Source organism: Salvia splendens, chromosome 11 (assembly GCF_004379255.2).
Source record: "Salvia splendens isolate huo1 chromosome 11, SspV2, whole genome shotgun sequence".
In the NCBI taxonomy this organism is placed as follows: Eukaryota; Viridiplantae; Streptophyta; class Magnoliopsida; order Lamiales; family Lamiaceae; genus Salvia; species Salvia splendens.
The window spans coordinates 27,362,453-27,380,358 of NC_056042.1; the positions used below are offsets into that span (position 1 = coordinate 27,362,453).

A 17,906-nucleotide genomic window follows, 5' to 3' on the forward strand; every position below is an offset into this window, starting at 1 on the left:
AGTTATACTAGCTATATAATTATAACTTGAGAAGTTAATTTCTTAATGATAGTTCAGATCAACAATAATAACCAAGTAAAGAACAAGTATCTTAGTAATATTATCAGACATTCAAGTTCAACGATTGCAATATGCCACGCCCATACATAATTAAAAGACAATGAACAACTATGCCCACACACAAATAACAAGAAAGAGATATAACAATCAATAATGCAAAGCAACCACATTCATCTCAACAATGGCAAGAGCCATAGTGAAGTTGAAGAAGTACGTCTGCAGCGTAACGATCCCCCTCGCAAGGCGGAACACCCCCGTGCCCCCAACGATGGGCAGCTCCCGGTAGCGCTCCTCGATGGGGTTTCGCCCGAGGACGGCGAGCGTGCTTCCGTTGCACTCTCCGTCCGTGAAGACGAACGTGACGCCCATCAGCATGCTCACCTCCTCCAACGATGACGTGGCGTAGAACCCCTGCGCGTAGCCCACGCGCTTGGAGGATATCTCGGGGCCCGCCGTGAGGGGGTCGTCGGTGATGGTCAGGACCCCGAAGTACGGGGGCTGGGCCGAGAAGACGGGGGCGCTCGCGACTTGCACGGCCGAGAGGTTCATCTCCGGGTTGCGGGAGTTGTGGTAGTAGAAGTGGAGTTTCGTAACCTTTGGTTTCGATTGCTTTAGATTTTCCATCCAATTTTCGACGGCTTTGGGGGATTGGTTTGTGGCGTTGGACATTGATAGGATTGAGAAAAGGATTAGTGTAGTGTGGATTATAGAAAGCTTTGCCATTTTTGTGTGTTTGGTTAAGCTTTTTGATGTAGTCTCATATTTATAGCCTTCTCCTTGCATGATTATGTGTAGGGTGAGTTTGGAGGCTAATGTATATTGTTGCTCGTGGACGGACTGAAATCGCAAATTGGAACTGGTTTAATTCGACACCCCTCAACTTTGATATACATATGTTTGACACATGGTTATTTGGAACCATTTTTAGGAGTTATTATTAGGATTATAACGCTAATTGTTTTTCAAATTTTACGGACAGTGATATTAGCAAAAATGTGCTACAGATCTGTAAATTTTGTTCAACGGAACTTTTTTGTTGGTAATAATTTTTATAATGTGTACAATTTTCAGCACATCATTTTGTATAGTGATAACATTTAAAAACATAGATTAAATGACATACTTAAATATCCAAAATAATTTAGTTTGTGATCATTATACTTCTCTTGTTAATGGACAAGCAAAAGGTGACAACTATGGCTGGAACAATTCCAATTTCTTTTGCTATAAAATTTAAAGAAGAGAAAAAGGAAGTCTCAAACATTGTAGTATCTTATTATTCATAATTATCATATCAATAAAATATGGAGAATTTTGAATTTATTACTGATCAGCATATCATATTTAGATGATTTGGTGGTTGGTTCTGGACAAACTACAATTATATCGCATAAATTGTATATTAATTGGACTATTTTTCTAAAAAAATGTTGGCTACATGCTACAGCAGTTCGCCTGGCTTATTATATGCATGGAATGTCACATGTAAATCATTTTGGAATGTTAAAAGTAATATAAAATGAGTCATGCATGAGAATGTTATAAAAATAAACAAAGGAGTATAATTTTATTTGTCGTGTCGCATTCAATAACTGGACATATATAATCACCAATAAATACTAAATATTGCGTAAGGGGATTCTATCAAGTTTGGGGCTACCTACTGGTATAAAATAAATTATAAATTATAATTACATATACTATAAAGTAATAGTAGTATGTCATTCCCAATTTCTTTAGATTGTGAATATTTATTTGCTTCTGAAAAAAAAACTGAGTAAAGGTTCTTTAGTTAGTTAGCCAGCATTGGATCATTTGTTCATAAAATTCCAAAGTAAAGAAGAAATACTACGTGACCAATGACCAGTTTAATTAACTATTCTTCTTTTCATTTACAAAATATGTGGAAAGGCAGGAAACAAAGCATGATCATAGAGAATGCGAGGAGTAGAAGCGTAATCTTCCGTTCATTTCTTGAAACAAATATCGAGCCAGTTTCATAAACCACCTCTGTTGTAAGAATTCATTCCACTCCATCACAACACTAAACAGTGTGGGCCCTCGTTATTATTTCTAGGGCTGATGAGAATTACTAAATCTCACACACTGAACACCAATAAATGACTAGATTTGACCTCATATCTGCCCATAATCCATATCTAGTAAAGTGAAAGATCATTTGTGGTGAATTTACTTCATATATTTTGCGTACGCTCCTTGATCACAGTTGTTAGCTTAGCTTATTAATTAATTAGCTGTGTATTGATTCCTTTTATGCTTACGATTTACGATCATATACTTTGTTACACATGAGATAAGAGTAATTAATTAAAACTCTATACAAAATCATCAAGTAGATGTTGCAAGTGGAGAATTGACAAACACGAACACACATTTGCATTAATCAAGAAAGAGAAGCACACAAATTAATTATAAGAAAGAAAAACAAGGAAATCAATAATGGAAAACGACGGCGTCTGCCTGGATGGAAGCTTCACTAGTGGTAGCATTAAAGAAGTAAGTCTGGAAGGTGATAACGCCACGCGCCAGCCGGTGCCGCCGACGATGGGCAGCTCGCGGTACTGGTGAAATATAGCGTTGCTGCCGAGGACGGCGAGGGTGCTTCCGTCGTTGAAAGAGAGAGTGAAGTAGTCGACGAGGACCACTTCTTCCAACGACATGGTCGCCTACATTCCCTCATCACGGTCAGCCCGAACGAGTAATTAAGGCGTGGTCGTGTTCGCCTTTGCCATTGTGGCGGCGGAGGGGGCGGAGCCGCCTAATCTGTGGAAGTAGAAGTGGAGTTTAGTCACCTTTTTTGTCAAAGCGGCAAATTAAGGGAGAAATTAGCGGTATCAATGGAAGGAGAAGATTGAGGAAATAATTGAAATTATGTAAAGAATAATAATGAATATTATTGCGTAGAATAGATTGATACAATTTCCATAGATAGGCTAATAATCCTCCCTATATAATTGGGGCTGTAAATCAGTGTACAACCTTGCAATACACGAAACCTTCTACTCCCAATTCTCTGTGTTCCCAATGTCGATCAATACGAGTTCCGCCTCTCTCGATTACCATCGTTAAGATGGTATCAGAGCAGGTTGTTCTGGCTTGGGACTCAGAAAAGTATCATCATTGTCCCGGAAAATACCTTTCTCGACCTTTATAAACCCACAAAAAAAAATCGAAACCAACTCAACCACCATGACTACCGTCAATAATAGCCCCATAAATCTGCCAGCCGCACAATTCACAGAACTGATGCGGATGATGACGGTTAATCCCAAAACACCAAACCATCCGACCCCACATCTGGAGTCATTAGGCGATATCATCCTGAAAACCAAACTGGACGGGGATAACTATCCCCTCTGGGTGAATCTGATGGAACGAGCCATCGGCGGGAAGGGTTTGACCTCTCACATTACTGGAGTTTCAGACCCTCCTCCGATCACCGATCCAACTTATCCAACGTGGCAGTAACGAGATCATTGTTGTTTTAATTGGATCATAAACAACATTGAGGCTAGTCTCGTGAATGAAGTTTCACAGTACAAGACGACCAGAGATCTATGGGACGGTCTGGCCACTATATATGGAAGCGGCGCAGATCCGTTCCAAGTATCGAACCTGCACAGACAAGTGTATGGAATGAAACAAGGAGGAATGACATTAGAGGCATTATGGCAGAAATTCCAGGATCTATGACTGTCCATAGACAGTCGCGACCCAAACCCATTCGACACCCCTCAAGCATAGAGAGATACAATCAAATCGTCCAGAGGCATAGAGTTTACCAATTTTTATGGGCTCTCGACTATCGGTATGACACCGTCAAGAGGGAAATCTTGAACAAAGAACCCCTCCCGTCAGTGAGAACCGCATACTAAATGGTCAGGCGAGAGGCAGTCAACGCCGGCATCCGGTCATCCAAGACCGAGGCCAAGGATTCCGGAATTGGAATAGGCCTTAGCGCACACTCGTTCGACAGAAACAGGAGCAACAACACACAACCTCCCAAATTTCAAGCCAACCGGAGGGATGACGACAAGAGTAAACTCGTATGCACACATTGCGGGAGAAAGAAACACACCAAGGATACCTGTTTCTTGATACACGGGTATCCGGAGTGGTGGGAGGAGATGAAGAAATCGAGGGCCAATCGGAGTTCAAACCGAGGAGGAAGCTCAGGCCGTGCATCCGTGGCTGTCGGAGAGCGAGCTACCTACACCGAAGGACCTCCGGTGGGCAGCATCACACCATCCGCCTCAATCGAAGAGGACATAATCAAGGGAAGCAACAACGAAAACAACGGGGCAGTGGCGTCGGTTTCGGTGGCCAGAACCTGGTCGGAAGGTATGAAACCAGGTTCCATCGCCGGCGGCGGTCAAACGACGACAGCCGATGGGCAAATCGGAGCAAAGGCCGGTGACGCGAAGGTCTCCCAGACGGCTAGGGTTTCGACCAAAATGAGAGGATACGCGTTAAATGCCCCATTTTTTCCAAAATTCAATTTTTACCCACCCAAGATTCCTATATTTCATAAGCTACCCCAAGTAAATCCCAGAATCAACCCACAGAAAGTTATAAATCCCAAAATCCACCCCATTCGTCCTAGAAATACCAAAAACCACCCCAGGACTTCCATAAATTTCAAAACCCACCCATTATTTTTCCCAAACCTCAAAATAACCCCAATACAGCCAAAACTTTGCAAATTGCACCCCAGTTACCGAAACAACCCAAAAGTCAGCCATCTATTCTGTGCAGAAACTCATTTGAAGCCTTGGCATGTTCCTCTACCTCACAGTCACATACCAATGACACCCAATGGATATTTGATTGCGGAGCCACCGACACAATGTCATTTGATGCCTTAGATTTCCTAACCATTTCAAAATCCTAAAAATCCTATGTCCAGACCGCCAGTGGAGACCAAGAGCAAGTCCGGGGAGCGGGAACAATTAATATTTCCCCCACTTTACGCATGTCTAACTGTCTTTATGTTCCGTCATTATCACATAAGCTTTTGTCCATTAGTCATGTGACTAAGGAACTGAACTGCAAATTACTAATGCAACCGAAATTTTGTATGTTACAGGATATCAAGACGAGGACGATAGTTGGGCGTGGCACTGAACGATGCGGACTGTACTATGTGAATGAAATAGCCCAACAGAGTACTGCGATGCTGACTCACGGACTGACAGACCGGCAAGCTTGGCTTTGGCATCGTCGGTTAGGACATCCATCTATAGGATATCTTCGTCTACTTAAATCCTAAGCTAGTTACTTCTATGCAGTCTTTTCATTGTGAAACTTGTTTGTTGGCCAAAAGCCATAGACACTCTTTTAAGCTGAACAATACTAGAATGAAAAAACCTTTTGCTTTAATTCACTCTGATGTGTGGGGGCCTGCACCCGTTACTGGGGGACAATGTTTTCGTTATTTTGTGCTGTTTGTGGATGATTTCTCTCGTATGACTTGGGTTTATTTCTTAAAAAATAAGTTTGAAGTTTACAAAAAATTCACATAATTCTATACACTTATCCAAACCCAATACAACCAAAACATCTAAATCCTTAGGTCAGATAATGGGGGAGAATTTGTGAATGGGAAAATGCAAGACTTTTTTCTAGAACATGGGATAGTCCACCAAACGTCGTGTCCTATACTCCAGAACAAAATGCGGTAGCAGAAAGGAAAAACAGATATATCCTTGAAGTCACCAGAGCCCTCTTAATCGAGTCTAAAATACCCAAATCTTTATTTCACGTCTTGGTATTGTCTCCTCAATATCCATGTCCTTGAAATTGTATTGTGATAATAGTGCAATCGTATCTTTCTGTAAGAATGACAAGTATTCAAATGAGCTAAACATATGAAATTAAAGTTTCTTGTCGTGAAAGATGAAATTTGGGAACAAAGAATATCTATGAAATATATAAGCACACAGCTTATGGTTGCTGAGCCATTGACTAAGGCGTTGCCGCTTAAGACATTTATGAAATAAGTTAACAGAATGAGTCTTGGGTTTGGAAACGTCTAATCTTTATGTTTCCATGTTGGTTCAGACACTTAAGTTATGGATATTTTGAATTCAATAAAGTTGTTTCTACTTTTCCTGCATATAGTTATTATTTGATATGCATATATACGTTTTTAGTATTAATGCAGGAGGTCTTGAAATAAGACAATTATGGACGCGGTGTCACTTATAGATTATATTAGAGGTGATATTGGTGATGTGGTACATGGAAGGAACTATATTGATTGAATGATATACGCTCACCATGACTCTCATTAGTAGTTTCTCTAATATAATACTCATGATTGCCAATATTGAAAGTATTTATAAAGTCCAATATTATGCGCGTTTTATGTTTATTATGTCGATTTTACCATGGCTCTGTCAAGTGTGACAAGTGGGAGAATCGAAAACTGTGTCCCACATGTTAGCCAAGTGGGAGAATGTTAGTTTTATGTCTCACATATGTGACATGTGATAAAATCCTAAACAGAATTGGATTTTTAATATAATACATTAACTTGGTATACGACACATTTTTCCCTAATTAATTAGCTATCAATTGAATGTATTGATTTAAATGGGACGTTTCCTAATTAGTCATTAATTATTGACTAATATATATATTTGATTTTGATATTACTTAGTAAAAAAGAAACCTCTTAATTAAATAGTCACTTTGATGGGAAGGGTTTTAAGGTTTTAAAATTTGGGTTTGTCCTCTCTCTGCCTATAAATACAAGTGTGGTGATCCCATCAAATCACACACATTACAGAGAACACATAAACGAGGGAAAGAGAGAGAAACAAATCCTTGGAGTTGGAGTTGCGCTACTACGACAAAGAAAGTCTGAGGAAGTTCTCTCCATCTTCCCCAACCACTTCCGCTATGGATCGTCAAGGTAAGTTTTCGATCCATTATGTTTATGGTTAATATATGAAATACATGATGTTCAAAGATCTTGCTTTATATATATTCAATTATGTATTCTTAAATATATAATGATTTTCCAACGAATAATTCTATTGCATTACATGGGCTGCTTTATATATATTCAATTATATATTCTTAAATATATAATGATTTTCCAACGAATAATTCTATTGCATGTATGCCCATGTACAACTTGGAGCTCTATTGCATGTATGCCCATGTACAACTTGGAGCAATTAATATACTATGTTTCTTGAGTGCGCGCCCTAGCAATTAATATACTATGTTTCTTGAGTGCGCGCCCTCCAATTTTGATTTCATTTCTGTATAATGAATAATTAGTGCATCAAGAAGAACAAAATAATAGTAGTGCCAATCTTCAATTTGATTTCAGTCTTGTCCTCAATTAACCAATCGGTTGGGGACACAAGGCACATCCATAGGTTAGATAACTGCAATATCAAAATCCATGAAACTAGTGTACTATATATTTCAAGAGAAAAAACAATGGAAACAACAAATGTATGCAAATATTTTGTTTATATATAGTCATTTATAGATTAATTTATTAGGATGGTGGGTAACTGTTAACTGTTACATGCATGTTTCTAAACAATTCCTTCGATATTATGGCCGTTAGCCAAAATTATTAATTTCTTTCATACAAAAAGTTTGAAACCCTAACCCTAAGGCTCCACATCCCGGTTCGACCGTATTGTGAGAGGTGTTAAATCAGGGTATGCAGTGATCCGCTAAGGGGAGAGGCCCCCGCATCCCGGTTCGACAGTATTGTAAGAGGTGTTAAATCAGGGTACGCAGTGATCCGCTAAGGGGAGAGCCCCCAAAATTATTAATTTCATCACACGCATGTAAACTCCTTGTCCAATATTGACGGAATACATATCATAAAAAAGCTAGTTGAAATACCTAAGTCCGGTAGGTGTGTTGTTTGTGATTTTCCTAGATGTTCAATTTGCATTGCCACTAAATACATTCATTTTGTAATATATGCATAATATTTTATGCAATTTATATTTTGATTCGTTGTAAACAATATACATATTATGATATTCAATTTGTTAAAGAATATAGATAAAGAATTAACCAATATACGAGACTACTATAATATTTGTATTTTATAAATTACCCCATAGGCTCTTACCTTAATATTAAAATAACAAAAGTCACGTATAAAATTTTTAGGCATTAATTTGATTTTAATTATCAAATAAATTTAGTTATACTGCTAGTCTAATGGGAATAGAAAGTGGAAGGTATCTAATTATTTTGGCATGATAAGGTAAATGAGAATGGTTGGAAAACCTTAGTATCTTCTGATTTTACTTTTTCTTATTCCAGATTTTATTTATGAAATTATGTGTGTGTTAGTGAAAATTTAGAAACTTTAATACAAATAAGTAGTATTACAGTTCCAAATCGTGACATAAAAAGCAAGAAAACAGAGGGAGGAGCAACAGAAGCCGCAATTCCAGCCGTGTATTTCTCTTCCCTGCTTTCCAATATTAATTTATGCAAAACCAAAAACTTTTGTGAAGAATTTGTTGCTCCATTTCCCTCTTCCATTTGCCAAGAAATAAGATAGGGCAAAAGGAATGGGGAAACGATCGGAGCTTCTGGATCTGGGCTTCAGGATTGCTTCCAGATTTCAATCTCACTGCCCGGATGTACTACCACCCTCCTTCCAACAACCACCACAACGACACCGCTGCCGCTACCCACGGCAACGGTGAGGATGTCATGCCTCTCGCTGATACTATAAACTTCATTATTTATACCGTTGTGTCATAGCCTCTCAATCACATTATATCTTAGGCACCATTCATTAGTATTCAACACCACCCACCACTCTTCAAATGTTTATCTTTGCTTTACTTTTGTTGTGTGCTGATTGTGATGGAAATGAGAAACCTATATATATGTAATAGAATGCAGTTTTGAAGCCCTTGTAATACTAAATCAGATTCATGACAGGTAATGTACTACAATAAAGCAAGTAGTTTGTCAAAGCCTAACTAGTTTTGTAGTTAACACTACAATAAACAAAGCCCACATAACATCATACCTTGTAAAGCACACACCATTTAACAAAATATCGAATTCACCAAAACTTAACGGAGAGGCAAACTGCACATACCTACCATCACTAGCGCATTTACTCAGATGAGACAGCAAATATGGAGCACAAGCTATTAATCCTTTAACATGGAGTAACGAAAATATTACCAGATTTCTTGTACAGAAACGTCCAAGTGCTGTTAGGCGAAAACTGCTGAGAGAGAAGTAGCTTGCATCTATGGGCAAGTACCATGGAAGAGGTGAGTTCACTGCAAGATCTTTCTCCCACACAACCTTTAGAAAAAAAAGATTTATTCAATTATCGTATTTTAATTTCTGGGATATACCAGTAGGCTCAAGTGGTGTGTCAAAGTTTTGCTATTTACCTCAAAACCAGCTTTCTTTACAGCTTCAAGGCACTGGCTGTTAAGTCTTATGTCAGGGAGGCCGTTGCCTAGTTCGATTTCAGTCTGTACAAAGAGAACGTTAGATAGACCAATATAATTGTGATGGAGCGTACTTTAATAAGTATTTCTACAAATACTACTCACCTTAATCTTCTGGTGTTCTTTATTTTTAGGATCATAGGCATCAGTCATGCACCACTCGTATGCAGCAAAACACTGACCAGGTTTGAGTACCCTGTATATCTCCTTATAGCAGCCAACCTGGAGGAAGGTAGCAAGTCAAGGAGCTCCCTAGTATTTAGTCAGAATAGTGGGACATTCATATCCAAACATTTGCATATCAAGCTCAAAATAAAGAGGGTGCCAATTTACATACTGCATCAGGGGCATGGCATGTCGCTTCAATTGCATACACTGGCATCATAGCTGTTGTCAGGGATTGGCATCTTCATGAAATCTGCCTGTACTTTTAACATAAATTCTTAGACAAGTAAAAAATTTCAAGATAATTATTGAATAGAGATTTCAAGTCCAACATTACAGACTTTAACAAAGTCACAAGTCTTGTCCAGTCCAGCAATCCGGTTTAGCACCTATACCATTACCATACAGAGAAATGCGAAAGGAGATCCCAGCAAGGAGAAGGAGAAAAAGGAAGTTCTAGTTTAGAGATGACCATAGGAGATAATGATGATGATAATATGAGATCATATTCTACGTATGACTGTAAAGTTTTAACTTAGCAGAAAGATGTGCTTCAACACAGGTACATGGAGTCATAGTAGAGATACAAATGCAGTTATCCAATTAAATAATTATTTTACTGTCAACATAGAATTAGACACATACCTTTCCCCTAGATATCTGGTATTCACTGTTATTGAGACCTGTGATCGATGTCATGCTGCAAGAGGTTGAGCAGAGCAATGACAGAATAAGTACGGTTCAAGTGTGCAAAATCTAACTGAAGTGCAAATAAATCTTGATGGTAACAAGCTAACAAGATCTCACACTTCATAAGATCTCACACTTCATAATGATCATAGAGCAAAACAGAATCAACATGCTGATTATATAAACATGACAATGATAGTCAGTTAAGCCACTTCTGCCACCACCACATGGATGGAAAACGAGAACCATGGCTGCATAACCGTCCATCAGGGGAAAATGAACATTTTGGATTAAAAATCTGAAACTGTTTGTATCGTCTTAATTGCTTGATCTAAACTAAAAGATGTAGGGAGAAAAAGTGCTTATCAAAATGAAAACAGAATGAATTGATTTCTCGTATCACCTAAATCGAGGAATTTCTCTTAACGGTCCACCAATTCCACATCCAACGTCCAAGACCTACAGACATGGACAAGACTTCACAATTATTTAAATCAGAAGAAATGTAAATCCATGGTAGTTCAGAAAAGAAGCCTAGCACACCTTCTGTCCCGGTTTCAGGCCAAGTTGTAAAGCAAGGAAGTGTTCATGCCGCTTGATGCTCTCTTGAAGAGACTCACCTTTCCATCTGTCGGATATTACATTAATCAGATTTAGTCATTGTTACAAGCTGCGATTTAAAGAATCTAAAACTTGCATGGCCTGAGGCCTGAACATATTATAGTGTAACATAGCACTTTTGGCAGCTTAAAATGACATGATTTATTGCTGATGGATCAAGAAATGATCATACTAACAAAATTAAAGTCATATTTGACTGAACCTTCTAAGCAAGTCAGCAACGGGTCCAGATATTGAGACTTTTACCTCACAGGATGTATGGAATTGGAGAATTCAGTAGCTTCTTTTATGGTACTACTTCAAAGTCTTAAGACAAGGTTGCTCTTTTGAGAAAAATATGGTGAATTCACGATCAAGGAAAGTGATTATCATGCAGAAAATCATTTACCTGGGTGCAAAATGGAATGATTCTCCCCATCCATACTCATAGAAACTTGTGACGAGATCATAGTATTTATTAACCTGAGAAACAAATGGCCAAGTCATTTTTCAAGCAATGTTTTTATCTAAAACAAAGTACTGTACACTTATAATCTCAACACCATTAATCAACCTCACAACTGAAGGGGACTAAATTTGTTTTTGTAAAGGAGGCCTATGTACACCCTCGTCAACAAGAGGAATACATAGAAACTCTTGTCTACAATATAATTAGTTTGTGAGGCTCTCAATTAACACAGGAGGTGAAAACTTTTATATATCGAAGAAATAGTGAAAAATAGAGTGAACACAGATGCAACAGTTCGTGGTGTCACTACTTCTATAACCATCAATATCACTTTCTAAAAGTCAGTGACACTTAATGTCATCAAAACAACCAAAACGCTCTAGTATTAAGCTTTTTAGATCATGGATCAATATAAAATTATTAAAAAGCATTAAAAAAAAGTACTGTAACATTGAAACCAAGAGTGACAAAATAAGAAATCTCACCATGTCAGTGTAGTTAGCTTTTCTGTCTTCCTGGTCACCTCCGTAGCAAACATGATACTTTTCGTACCTGATTTGCAAAGAAATGAGTAACATTAAAACCTTTGGTCTACAAATAAAGGAATATTCAATGGAGCAGAAATGCAATAACAGAACAGAAGAATCTGAAAGAGCAAGTTCATTAATCACTCTTTCTAAAATAACAACTATGCAATATGCATACTATTTGAAGTATGTGAAACAATTCATAACTTTTACTACTATTTTTCAGTGAAAAAACAGAATTTTTATCCCTCAAGGCCTCGAAGCATTTCAATAAATTTAGCTCAAAGTGATGCTGAACAGTTTCTTCGAATCAAAAGAAAAGGTTCAGGATAGTATGCATCACATCCGTATCATACAGGTTAAATACAACATTCTCTCCTTGAACACAAAGATTAGGCATGTTACTGATTGATAGTTCGGTATTAAATCAAGGAAGCCATATGCAGTGCCAAAAGAAGAAAGGCAAAAAAGAAGTACTCGGGTTAACTTAGCATCTTTGTGCAAATTTGACTCCTCTCCAGTTAAACACACATGTGCACACACGCAAAGAGGCAATCTCTGGTTCGTGAAAACATCTAGTAATATAGATTAAACATAGCAAAGGGCATAAATTTTCCAATCTCCATTAGCTTCCTCTACAGTTTACTCAAGTCATATAAATTTAAAATAATGGTTGACAGAAACAGTTTTTGCAAATAGAATAGTTCGCCATCACTCTCACTATTCCATACACAACAAGACTAGAAAATTCAAAGAATGTTGGCCATGAAAAATCCAGGCAAATGGAACCAGTTTACCATATGTCAAGATGTGAGGTTTCACTCAATATCAGACCAACCACACATTCAGATTCATTTTGCTATAAGTCCACTACTAGCTACCATGTCAATAGGAGACAAAAGAAAAATGAAGAAAAAAACAACAGGCTTCCCGTTTTTCCAACAATGCCTCTGTTAGAAAAATGAGGCATCATAATTGCCTTGAAATTAGGCTACAAAATTAATTATGAGAAGCCATTGAAAGTAATGTGGTGATGCTTTGTAAGTAATTAACAAATGAAATCATGTGATTGTCAGTATTGAACTCCACCAATCAGCTCATCACACACACAAAAATCTTCACATACTACAATATTAGAGAAATGAGGGTTATACTTGTCAACAGCGGAGAGAACATCATCTTTCTGGATCTTTCCGCCGACGCCAGATGCCAGATCCAATGTTCCCGCCTTGGACATGGTGGTTAAATACAAATCCGCAGCGGAATGTGGAAGATCTGAGACGAAAATCGAGTGAGTGTCACGAACGTTTAAGAAAAATCATATTGCAGGAGACCTCACCTCACGCCCAAACTGCTGGATTACTGGAAGAGTCCAAAGGGGTGAGAAGTCTACACTGATCAGAAAAGTAAGCAAATAAAAAGGTGAGAATTATATATGGCTCTAGAGAGAGTACAAAAGGTGACAGCAAGATATGCATTTGGAGTGTTGCACTTGCATCAGACAAGAGTGTGCTTGCCACGTCAACCCATCACGAGCGTCTACATGATTTCGATCTGCCGGCTAGATATTCAAACACTTTAAGAATCAACAATTAATTTTGTAGTAATACTATTAATTTTCATTTTTTACAACTTTAGAGCATACACAATAGGCGCCATATAGTCCGCCCTATAGGGCGCCTTATGCTCCGCCACATCAGCATTTTATCCTCCTACTCATTCACCTGCAGTGGGATGCTTTATAGTCCGTCCTAAGCATTTTATTTATTTGAATATTTAAAACACTACAAAATTGGAAAAAAAACTTCATTTCATTGAAAATTCAAACATTACAATACGAAATAAAAAAACTACAAATTCTCAACGGCAGTGAAGGTCTCAAACTTCTTCAATCATGTCGTTCATGAGCTGAGCATAGTCTTGTTAGTTGCGCATTGAGGCCTGTCTCGATAGAACCTCATTGTAACCCATCGGTAATCCCCGAACGTGGGGTAGGTTCGTCGTGCTGGAGCTAGATCCACCTTCAACATCGCCCCAATCGGTGACTCTTCCACCTTCGTGTTTGACTATCATGTTATGCAAGATGATGCACGCATACATGATATCGGCGATGACTTCCTTATACCAGAAACGCGTCGAACCTTTCACTATTGCCCACCGTACTTGGAGCACACCAAATGCCCGCTTCACATCCTTCAACGCAGCCTCCTGCTTTTGCGCAAATAAAACTCTCTTGTCACCCATTGGACAGCTGATCGTCTTCACAAAACAGGCCACCTTGGGTATATGTCATTGGTCAAGTAGTACCCCATATGATATTGGCGTCCGTTGGCAGTGAACTCGATGGTCGGGCCGTTGCCATTGCATTGCTCGGTGAAGAGGTTGGATGAGTTGAGGAAGTTGATGTCGTTGTTCGACCCTGCTACACCGAAGTAAGCATGCCAGATCCAGAGCCGATGGTCAGCGACGGCTTCGAGGATCATCGTCAGGTGGCAGCCCTTGTATCCACTAGTAAATTGGCCTCTCCACGCTGTCGGGCAATTCTTCCACTCCCAGTGCATACAATCTATGCTCTCTAGCATTCAGGAAAGTCGTGTGTCGTCTCGTGCATCTTCATCAGGGCATGGCAATCCACAACAGTCGGCTTTCGCAAATATGTGCTGCTATAAGCCTCCACAACTCCCCTACAATAATTCTTCAGGTACTCGCTGCTATAAGCCTCCACGACTCTTCGAACATGTCCACCGTGGTGCCGTAGGCCAACTGCCGGAGAGCAACCGTGCACTTCTGCAATGGCGTAAGTCCGGGTCTGCCGATGCCATCTTCCCGATACTGGAAGTATTCATCACATGCCTCCAATGTTTGGACAATGCTGAGAAAAAAATCTCGCCGCATTCTAAAACGACGGTGAAAAATCGTCTGGCCCCACCGTGGTTGCTCGACAAAATAGTCCGCGAACAGACTTTGGTGAGCTACGTCGTGCTCGCGGCGGATAAACGTCCGACGTTGAATCAGCCTCGGGATCTGCACCACCTGGACCTGCTCCGCCGCTTCACGCTCGCGCTCCATTTCGGCCAAGCATTCCGCCGCAGCCTCATGAACGCAATCGAATAAGGCCCGAGTCAAGGCCCGAGTAATGCCCTCCGAGGTACTCCAGTCGTCGTCTGGTCTCATTTTTTTTAGTGAGAAAGATTGGGAGAGAAATATTGGTGTGTGGGGAAAGTGAGAGATGTGAGAGAAAATTTGGTGTGGAAAATGGAATGAGAAATGACATTTAAATAGATAAAATTTTGAAAAAAAGGAAAACGTGTTGCATCGTCCGCGTGACCCGCAGTGAGGTGGACGATGCGTGTTCCGACACCATCCTCCGCGGACGATAGCCCGCCCGATGCATAGGGCGGACTATCGTCCGCCTCACTGTGGATGCTCTTAGATCCCAAACTATATTCACTTTATATAAAACTACTATCACCACTGTGGTATGCACTAGCTATATAATTTTCACATAATAATTAAATGTTGTTAATAAAATTAACAGAAATAGATTGCTATATTATTACCTAAACTTTAAAAATAAAAACTGCATAGTAGTAACATTTAATTAGATAAAATAAAACATGTTTTAATTACTTAAATATAAATTTAAAATAAAATAATAGTAAATGCATATTATTAGCCGGGGCGGAACTATTTGACAGGGTAAGGGGCAAAAATTTTTTTATCATTATTTTGTTCTTTAATTTTTCTAATTTTTTCAATTTTCTTTATAAATGTCCAACCTCAAATTCTCGAAATTTCTTTACATAAATATTTTTCCCCTTCTGAATTGAATTCTTGGATCCGCCCCTACGTATTAGAACACTTTAAAATAGTACAAATAGAGCAATAACACTTCAACGACTAAACAAAACCGATGTTATTTTCTCTCTAACCATATTCTCTATAAGGAAATAACAATTAATTTTGTAATACTATTAATTTTTATTTTTACCACTTTAGATCCCAAATTATGTTCACTTTATAAAAAAATGTCCCATATCATTTATTTACTTTTAATTCTCATTTTTTTCTCTTATTTATTTACTTTTAATTAATAATATTTCAATTCTCATTTTTTGTTTAACTCTTTTAATTTAACATTAAAATTATATGTTAGCTACTGAAATTATTGATAATGGACAAAAAGGATGAGAATGACGAAGAAAAATTATAAAAGTCCTAACTTTACTAATCTCCATAGAAAAGTTGGATAGACAAATAGCATAGGATATCCTTGCATGAAAACCTTATACAACTACTCTCCATAAGTAAAAAGAAACAGGTATGTTGGACTTTTCAAAATCCATAATGACAGTCTTATTATCTTAAAAAAAACTTTCACTTTTCCTAATTATTATAAGAAATAATAAAATATTTTCATTTTCTCAATTTCATTAAAAAATCATAATAGTAATCTTTTATTTCTTCCAAAACTCCTTTTTTTATATATGTATAGATACTGATTTAAATCTTAAATGACAATATATAAAAATTGTTAGCATGAGTTCCTGATGTGACTCGACTAATGATGTAAGTTTTATTTTTTTTCAGTGATATAAATGTTGTTGTTTTGAGCCCAAAGAGCATCCACTATAGGCGGATGCTCTCAATCGCCCCGCCCCCTTTTTTTTCTACAGCCCCACTTTTTTGTCCATAGCCCCAATTTTTTCCTCTACTGCCTCACTATAGGCGGACACTTCCAATAGCCCCAAAATTTTATAACCAATTTTTATTTTAATTTTAACTCAATTATAATAAGTAATTAAATTTATCGGACTATACGTAATTATAAAAAAACGGGTATAAGTGAAGAAATTAAAATTAAACACCACATTTTCGTTGTATTAAAGTGGGGGTAAAAGTATACAACGAAATATTATTCTATTAAACATCATAATAGTGTTCACACTGCACCGGCACCTCCCCTACGTGCCCAAACTTCTTCAACCAAATCGGCCTGGAGTGTGGTATGTGATGTGCTCCTGCGCATATCACTGAAACGTTGGATCAAATATTCATTGCTCCGTGGTACGCCCATCTGGATCGGCGCGGAGGCGATTCCATTACTTGTACTTGCGCCCTCTTCCGGTGCCCAACGCTCTGCCCCAAATCCTTCATCTTCTATTATCATATTATGTAATATGATACATGCTAACATAATATTTGCGACATCATCTTCGTGCCAAACTCGTGCCGGGCACCGTATAATGGCCCATCGCGCCCTCCGCCACTTCCGCATTGCGTTCCGCCGCTCGCGCCGCTTCCTTCTCCTCGGCCTCGTACTCCACCTCTTCGATCAGATAATTTCACGCGTCCTTCCATAAATCGTCTTTTCAGACTACAAATTCTAGTGATAGAAAATATGTGTGTGAAGAGGTGGAATGTTTGGTGTGCAAATAATGAGAAGTGGAGGAGGAGTATTTATAGATGTAATTTTCGAAAAAAATTTAAAAAAAAAAAAAATCAAAGTGGGGCGGACATCCATAGCCCGGCGCCCCACTATAGACCGCTCCACCCATCGCCCCATTTCGCCCCGCGGACCCCACCATCGCCCAGCGATCGCCCCGTAGGAGGCGAAGCCTCTACCGCCCCACCCTCGCCCCATTTTTCTTGTCCGCCACGGGGCGGACGTTCTCTCCACTATAGACAGCCCCACTCTCGCCCCATTTTTTCGTCCGCCCCCTTTCCTCCTATAGTGGATGCTCTAAGAATTCATGGCTACATTGCAGTTGTCAAAAAACGTAACATAATATTTTTTTTTAAATAAATTTTCTCACTCTGAAGTTGTTTTGCCTATGCCTATCCACTAAGATTGTGTTCATAGAGCACGCATTTGTTGCGGAAAAGCTCGTTGAGGAATATTTT

General features: G+C 38.7%; 1 protein-coding gene and 1 pseudogene across 1 annotated transcript; both read right to left on the reverse strand.

The window, feature by feature from the left end:
- Positions 1–207: 207 nt before the first annotated feature.
- On the reverse strand, positions 208–783 carry LOC121754715 (dirigent protein 22-like). The gene has a single exon (XM_042150030.1). It carries the CDS (start codon positions 781–783, stop codon positions 208–210), a length of 576 nt encoding a protein of 191 aa, XP_042005964.1.
- Positions 784–2,375: 1,592 nt separating this feature from the next.
- On the reverse strand, positions 2,376–13,480 carry LOC121756484 (annotated as a pseudogene).
- Between the last annotated feature and the right edge of the window lie 4,426 nt (positions 13,481–17,906).